The 8,059-nt window shown below is 48.6% G+C and overlaps 1 protein-coding gene across 1 annotated transcript in view; it reads left to right on the top strand.

The window, feature by feature from the left end:
* The window catches only part of LOC109292726 (ER degradation-enhancing alpha-mannosidase-like protein 3), a gene marked incomplete at its 5' end in the record, with an annotated part of 33,542 nt that continues 25,483 nt past the window's right edge, over positions 1 to 8,059 (top strand). The window contains 6 exons of the mRNA XM_019510285.1: positions 1 to 77; positions 1,332 to 1,377; positions 3,331 to 3,431; positions 4,994 to 5,033; positions 7,231 to 7,343; positions 7,813 to 7,966. Coding sequence (XP_019365830.1) covers positions 1 to 77; positions 1,332 to 1,377; positions 3,331 to 3,431; positions 4,994 to 5,033; positions 7,231 to 7,343; positions 7,813 to 7,966 — 531 coding nt within the window. The remainder of the gene's footprint in view (positions 78 to 1,331; positions 1,378 to 3,330; positions 3,432 to 4,993; positions 5,034 to 7,230; positions 7,344 to 7,812; positions 7,967 to 8,059) is intronic.

Genomic DNA, 8,059 nt, shown 5'->3' with positions numbered 1-8,059 from the left:
CTGCTGCTGCTGCTGTTACTGCTGCCACCGCCGGCGGGGGGCGCGGCCATGGGCGCGGCGGAGAAGCGGCAGCTCAGGTAGGAACGGAGCCCCCTGGGCCGAAGCCTGGGCGCGAGCCTTCCTCGTGTGTGTCCGCCTGCTCGCACGTGTGCGCGTGTTTCTCGTGCAAGGGGGCGCGTGTGTGCCCATGCCACTGGGAACGTTCCCAGACCAAAGTCGCACGCGGGAGCAGGCTGCTGGCGCTGTCGTGAGTTCCCAGGACCCATGGCGTAACTCCACGTCCCTCCAAACAGCGCTTATTTTGTGTCGCCCGACTGCAGTCTCGCGGCGTTCGGGAGCCTGGGCTGTGACTTGACGCCTTGTTGCGCGAGGCGCTGGGCGAACGCAGCCTGATGGGATGACGTGCCTCAAACAGCTTAAAGTCTGAGTGATCCAATATGGCAGTTCGCAGTCATGCCGCACAGCCACCACCGCTGGTGCACAGGCAACCTGTCGGTGGTACACGTTAACGGATATATTATCGTTACTTTATCAGACGACCATTTGCTGGTGGTACTCCAAGTTGCACTGAAAGTCAAGGTTGCACTGAAAAACTTGCCAGCAGTTCTTAAGGTCGTATCATTTTACATTGGTGGCACGTGACCTGTCAGAGTTTGGGAAACCGCCAGTCTCAAATAACTCGGATCCCGGAAGTTAGGCAACCTGACGAGTCGGTCTCCACATCTTCCAGCAGCTGCCTCACCCACCCACCCCCGCGCATCCCGTTTCCAAATGCCCATGGTGAAAAATAAGTTTTCAGGGCGTCGGCTCTAAAAACATACAGAGTGGTATGGCTGTGTCTGTTGAGCGGCATATTTTGTCTGGCACGGTGACATCCTATGTGTTTGTTGCCTGCGGAGTCATAGAGAAGTTGGGCTGGAAGGGATCTCCAGAGGTCATCTAGTGTCTAGTCCAAGCCCCCCTGCCTGAGGCAGGATCAACCCTGTCTAAACCGTCCCAGACAACCATAATCTAAATTCTGTGTAATGCTGCCATCAACCCTGACACAACATAGACCTAACACCCTAACCTGCCACATGTAAAGGAGATTCCTGTCTAGATCGCCTTTCTTTTATACGACTAGTTGGGCAGGAGGTCAATACCTCAGCGCCAGCTTAATAAACTGCTCTGGATACGGGTCCATGTTTGCTGTTGGATATTTATTGTTGTGTTTCTTGGAGCAGGGATCACAGGAGTTTCATTAAATAGGCTGAACAGTAGATTCATGGCCACTGCTCTAAGTAGTTTTGCGCCTTTGGCTTCCTGCTGTCATTCTGCTGTTCTCTTTCCAGGGACCAGGTTGTGGAGATGTTTGAACACGCATATGGCAGCTACATGGTATGTAGTTTATCTTTTGCCCCCATTCATTCATGCCTCCATGGGGAGAACTCTTGAGTCTGAATGAAATCAGTTTTTATGTGAGGTCTCTCTGCTTTTGCTAACTTGTCATGGGTCTGGGAATGTTCCACAGCTGCGGGGGGGGGCAGGAATAAAAACAGTTTGGTGGTCTGGGAAGAAAACTATCCCTGCAAAGTGAGAGCTCAGGAAAACTCACTGAGGCATGTCCACACCCTCTCTGCACTGGTTTTAGTTTCCTGTCAGGCCTAGTTGGGAACATTCAGTCACAGCCCCAATGCTGGGAGAGCTGAATGACATGTAAGGGGTGAAGTCTGTGCCCGGCATAAGTTGGCAGGCTCCTCAGATCCTCCAAGCAGCCCACCATTTCTGCTCATCTTGGCTGTTTGTACTGCACCTTTGAGTGTTTTCTTCATGAACAGAATAACCAAAGTAGCTGCCTTTTTCCTCATTCTGTAAATGAATTCTAAGACTGTACCAAGGAAAATCCTGCATGGAAACAGCCTTGCCACCATGCTAGCTCTGGCTGCAATGCGTGCCACCCCGGGAGACTTCCAAGCAGAGCAGGAAGTCATTCTGTCATGCTGTGTTTACAATATGGGCCAGCAGACAGTGATACAACTCTCCCTCTGAGCAAGGGAGAACTTACTAGTCATGCAAGTTTCCACAGTCAAAATGGTTGGTGGGGTGGGTACGTGTGGGGGGGATTCTGATCACAATTCTTACTGACCCCTTTTTTTGGCTGTGCCCATTGTTTTAGTATGTATGTATTTTGGTCAGCAAGCAGAACTGGGAGTCAGATGAATTGCATTCTTCTAGCTCTGCTGCTAACTGGTCATGTGTTTCTTAGCTGCTTTTGGGATACAAACGGTAAGAGCTAAAGGGCCAAAATCTAGAAATCCTGACACCTAATGCCCAACTTAGGCCAAATCCCAATGATGTAGGAACATCAGGCATGTTTGCAAAGTCCTTGAGAGCCTTGTTGGCAAGTGCTTTTGAATTTTCCTGGTACTGTTCTCTAGGATCTAGACCAATGGCTCCCTTTTGTTTTTGTTGTTGTTTGGTGATTTTTTATTTTTTTTTTTGCTGTGACCCTAAATCCGGGGTTGTGACCCCCACCCCTGCCACCGACTCGCTCATGCCCAGCAGTGCCAGCAGAGCCCAGACTGGGATCATGGGGGGCAGTAGCAGCGAGAGCCACATGGACTGTGCCCTGAAAAAGCCCCACAGGTGGGAGTGGCAGACCCCCTGCAACCCTGATTTGGGTCAGGCCCCGAGGTTGGGAGCCACTGGTCTAGACTTTATTGGGGATGGTGATCCCTCACGGTTGAGCATTGTCACCCTCATGGGTCAAGTGAGTGGTTGTAAATGAGTCTGTTGAAGGCCAGGAAGGCTGATCCTAGAGCCACACTTTTACTAGAAAGAGGAATGAATCTCTGGCTGACCTAGCTGGTTGTTTGCATTGCTTTGTATACAACAGACAGAAGTTGATAAGGAATGTGTAAGCTATTTTTTCTGTGCTCTGAGACAGGGGTTCCCAAACTTTTTCTTATCGTGAACCTCCTTCCAGACTTATCCAGCTGCCCATGTTCCCCTAGAGCATACGTTTTATCTTTTAACCCCTTAAATGCCAATGACTATAATGAAAATTAAATCTGCCATTACACAATTTCTCCAGAGATTGTACCACCCAGAGATTTCTTGCATACGCCCAGGAGTATGCATTTCACAGTTTAGGAACCTCTGCTCTAAGGCAAGATGCATTGCATTTGGAACAGGACTGGCAAGAAGCCTAGTTAACTTCAAAAGTGGCCAATTTTAGAAGTCGGAAGCTCAGTGTTTACTCTTTTTGTCAAACATTTCCAGATCCTGAAGGAGCTGTCAGCAGTTTTCAGTTGTATCTTTTTTTTGTGCTCATTCCCCTCTCTTCTGCAGAAGTATGCATATCCTGCAGATGAGCTGATGCCTTTGAGCTGTCGGGGTCGAGTGCGGGGCCTGGAGCCAAGTCGTGGAGATATCGATGATGCTCTTGGCAAGTGAGTGTGCAAGATGGCGTTCCCCAGATCCTCCATTTGCCCTGCAGGCCAAAGAGTGGCTATTAGGGGCAGGATGTGCTAAATAAATATGCAGACCTACACTCATCCTCCAGTTCCTAGGCCACTAGAAAAGTTTCTGTGGTCTCTTGGGTAAGTGTGTCATGGTCTAGCTTATGGGTGTCACAGATACAGCTCACAGGCTGGATCTGGCTTGTGGAGCCCTGTGATCCAGCCTGTGGGTCTCAGGCCAACCCTGCATGCTGCATGTGGTATGGGCTGGCTCCCTGCAGCAAATGAGCAAATGGCCATGTGTTCCGTGCAGCAAATGGAGCCAGTCTGGCATGTGCTGCATCCAGTCCGGTGTGTGCTGTTCGCAGCACAGGGAGCCAGTCTGGAGCATGTACTGCATCTAGATCACAGTAGGACTCAAAGACCAGCCCCACACACCAGAGCCAGCTTGTAGGCCAGCTCTATGTGAAAGTCCCAGACCAGGGCCAGTGCATGCTGCACGAGGTGTCTTCTCTGGACCAGCCCTGTGAGCTGGCTCTGGTATGTGGAGCTGGTCTGTTTGTCTGCTCCAACTCGCAGACTGGCCCTATGCCCCTTATCCAGCCCATGGGGCTGAATAAGTTTGGCACCCCTGGTCTAGGTAATCAATTAGGATAGCAGTCTGGAAATGAAGGCTGGAGGATTCCATATCAAACTCGTGCTAGAACTTGTCGTCATGCCATCAAGACCCAAGGCACTGCACTTTTCTGTGCCTGTTTCTGCATGTGTCAAACAAGGGGTGACATTTGCTTTACTTGGGTACCATGAGGCTGGAATCCCATATATTCGCAAATTGCTTTGAGCTCAACTGTTGAAGAGGTCTCACAAAATGGGCAGCAGAGATGCCAGTTGTAATGTCGCTTGTCATAAAGTGCATTTTTCCTCATGACTGAAGAGCTGGAGAATTGGAGCTGGTTTGGCCACAATACTGGGTTTTACATGAAGAATTGCAGCAAAAATGAAAATGTGCTTTATTTAATATGACAGTGGCCCTCAAAATGTTTAATGGAAAACCATAAACCAAACTTCAGGTTTGGGCAAATGTTTGAGGGTTTGGTCAAAACATTACGGTTTTCTTCTTTATTTCTTCCATCTAAGATCTGAAAGCTTCGCTGAAAATGGGCACTTCCTAAGCAGTAGCTGCAGTGCATGAAAGAGCTCTTTTTCAATCAAAGGAAAAATGGCAACTTGCTCTTTCTAGGGTGGCAAGGGCCAGATTTGCAAAACTCTTTGCCTCTGAATATTTGTGCAGCTCAGAAAAGCATCCAGTGCTTTTGACCCTGGCCTTTGCGGCTGCACACAGAGATGGCCCCTTGCACACACACTGGTGTGCAGTGGCAGCAACTACACAAATAAATTTGCATGGACACAGGCACTTCTGTTTTTAGGCAGCAAGTGCCAGGGGTTGAAAATCTCCCTTAGTGTAATCCGTTAAGTCTCCAAGATCCGCTTTCCACGATCTAATTTTCACTGTGATTCAAAGTATACCTTCTACTCTGCATTTAAATCTGTAGGTTTTCCCTCACGCTGATTGACACCTTGGATACTCTTGTGGTAAGTCAGTGATCTTCTTGTGTCAGAGCTGTTGAGCAAGGAGCAATGTTTGCATTTAGGCAGCAGTCTCTGTCAAGATCAGGGCCGGGTTCCTAATGCACAGGGTTTACATTTGTGCCTGTGCAATGGACTGTGTTTCCCTCTGCTATTCTGGCTTTTTACAAGTGGGCTGAAATGTGCCCGTGAAGTTATAGGACCTTCCACATGTCCATTGTGGGAGACCTTGGGGTTTAAGGATGAATAAAATGTGCTTAGCTGTGAAACTGTTGTTGGGTGTCCTCTGCTTTCATGGTTTGTTTTGTCTTGAGGTTTTGGTGATAAAACAGCACTTGATAGAAGCAGTGGAATCTGCACACGAGCTTTAATCAGATTTCTTTTGAGACCAGCTTGTGGCTCTGGCTTGTCTAAAAACACTGGAGCCCAGGCCCTAACTGGTCCCAAGCCACCCGATTGTACCAAAAGTCAGAATCATAGGGTTACAGCACCTTCATATGGGCCAGAACTCCTTGGTTATGGCCCAGCTGCTGCCTGTAGATCCCCAGGCAAGTTCCTTTCACTTTGCTTTTCCTTGCTGTAAAAGTAGGGGTGATAAATATGATCTGTTTGTAGAATTCTGACCTCTGTGTATGGCTGCAGGGGGATACATGTAAGTGAGCTGTGTATTCAAAAGCACTGCAGCTAAAGCCAAGTAACCTTTTATTTTAATATGTAGAATTCTGGCTGATGGTAGGGGATGCCTTTCCATATATATCTTAGACTACTCAGGGCAGGGGCGGTCTCACACTATGTGCAGTACCTTGCACTGTGAGACTTTTGGGCTTACAAATAATAATCCTGACACATCTTCAGTAACACATTCATTTGTCGTGTTGTTTCTTTCTTCTTTGATACACCTTCTTTAAGCAGTCTTTCTCCTTGCAGTAGTTTACCATCTTTATGTTTCTTGTTCAGTTAACACTTGTTCTCTCAGATGCTCCTTCTGCTGCCTCATGGGACCCAGATGCTAGGTTGATTGACACATTAGAGAGGAATGCATGACATGTTTTCCCTCCTGTGCCACTGCTTTTCTGGAGCCTTTTGTTTCTCCCCTCATTATTTCCTGTTTATTCCTCATCCTACTGCTTGTATGCCATGGTCCTAGTTAACTGAGCTGCCTTATTGTATTGCTGGTATTAACCTTTACTACATAATCACTGTTAGCAGTAATAATTTCTTGGCAACCAATTATGTGTATGGGGGTAACAAGTAGGAGCTGCCATTGTGTGCCAGGTTCTTGTTTGCGCCAGGTGCTGTACAAGCCTAGAACAGAAAGGATAGTCCCTGCCCCAAAGAGCTGACATTCATCCTCCCACTTCCCTGAAAAGCCACAGATGCAGACAACTTCCCTCTTGTTTTACTTGCCCATGCTGATTTGCCGGGATGGCTGACCCTGAGCACTGAAATACAGTGAAACAAACCAAAAAAGTCCTGAGAGGGGGTGGGCTTTGAACCTTTAAGGAATAGCTGGTTCAGATGTTTAAGCTTGCTTAACACCCAGGAGAGGGCTAAAGTAGTCGCCTAAGGATTGCAAGACATAGAATAAAGTCCTGCTCAGACAGACACACATTTCCTTTATGAGCTCGTGCAGGATGCCTGGTCTCTTTGGGATTTAGTTGCCCATCTGTACCATGCAGGTAATAGCACGTTTCTCCTTCACAGGATTGGTGGGAGGATAAGTACAGACAAGATCAAGTAATAGAGGCCACATTAGTTTCTAAACAAGAGAGATTCATTTGCTGGATTAAGGAAAGACCCAACTCTGCCTGAAATCAAAGCCTGAAATGGGCTTATTGCAAAGCTCAGTCAGGAGTGAATTGTGAATTGCTCTTCTGACTTTATTTGCATTCTCCTTGACAGTCTGTTAAGGGTGTTACAGGCCTAACAAGATCAGCTTCTCTCCCTTAAGACCTTGCAGTCTAAATAGCTGTCATTCAGGCAAGAGAAACAGAGCAGCCAGTGACATATGGGCTGTTGGTCAGTCAGGGATGAGGGGGAACAACAGATGGGCTGTTGCTTGAGAGATTTCAGCAGGAAGAGTGGCCAGTCATAATGGTATAGCAGAATATAGGACAAAGGGGTTGGTGTAGCACTCATGGGGGTGACAGGCAGTAAAAAAGCCTCAGATCGCTGACCTGAGTCTCAACCCTTCCCCGCCCAGGTTCTTAACAAGCTGGACGAGTTTGAGGATGCTGTGCGCAAGGTGGTGCTGGATGTGCGGCTGGACAATGACGTGGTTGTCTCTGTGTTTGAAACTAACATCCGTGTACTGGGGTGAGTGTGGGCATTGGATGGGCAGAGTAAAGACCTATTGCTCAGTGCCATTGGAACTGCAGTGCATGGCAGGTGTCGTCCCTCCTGCCTTGTTCATCTTTTAGGATGTTGTTCCAGTGCCTGTTGTCCCCAAATATCTCCTTGCCGCCGCTCCCCCTGCCTTCCGAACTCCTTCAGCTCAGAGACTGTGCTGGATGCCTAGTGGGACTCTGCTCCATGAATGCTCTGAGTGGGTGGTATCTGGGGGCCAAGAAAGGGCCGTTGAGGGTAGGGTGAAGGTTGCTTGCTGTGTAAGAAATAGTCTAGAGATGGGTGGATATACAGGGGATTGAGCGCAGGGACAGACATTCTGGGCACCAAGGAGGCCCAGCTGGTTCATAAATGGGTTTTCTTACTGCAACGTTTGCAAGAACCTCTAAAAAGCCTTTCCTGACCTCATCGCCCTCCCCCCCCCCCCCTTTCCCTGCAGGGGTCTGCTAGGGGGTCACATCATGGCCGACATGTTGAAGGTGCAAGGTGAACGATTGCAATGGTATAAAGATGAGCTCTTGCATTTGGCTCGGGACCTGGGGTACCGTCTCTTGCCTGCTTTCAACACTACCAGCGGACTGCCCTACCCCAGGGTAAGGTAAATTGGATGGTCTTAACTGGCACGTTTGGGGCTGAGGCTTTGCACAGAGTGACCCTAATAGGGCATTGCTAAGGCCTGCAGCATC

This window comes from Gavialis gangeticus, unplaced genomic scaffold, assembly GCF_001723915.1.
Source record: "Gavialis gangeticus isolate Ggan-Ray unplaced genomic scaffold, GavGan_comp1, whole genome shotgun sequence".
Taxonomy (NCBI): Eukaryota; Metazoa; Chordata; order Crocodylia; family Gavialidae; genus Gavialis; species Gavialis gangeticus.
The sequence above is the reverse complement of the archived record's forward strand: the minus strand, read 5'-3'. Positions and strand labels throughout refer to the sequence as shown.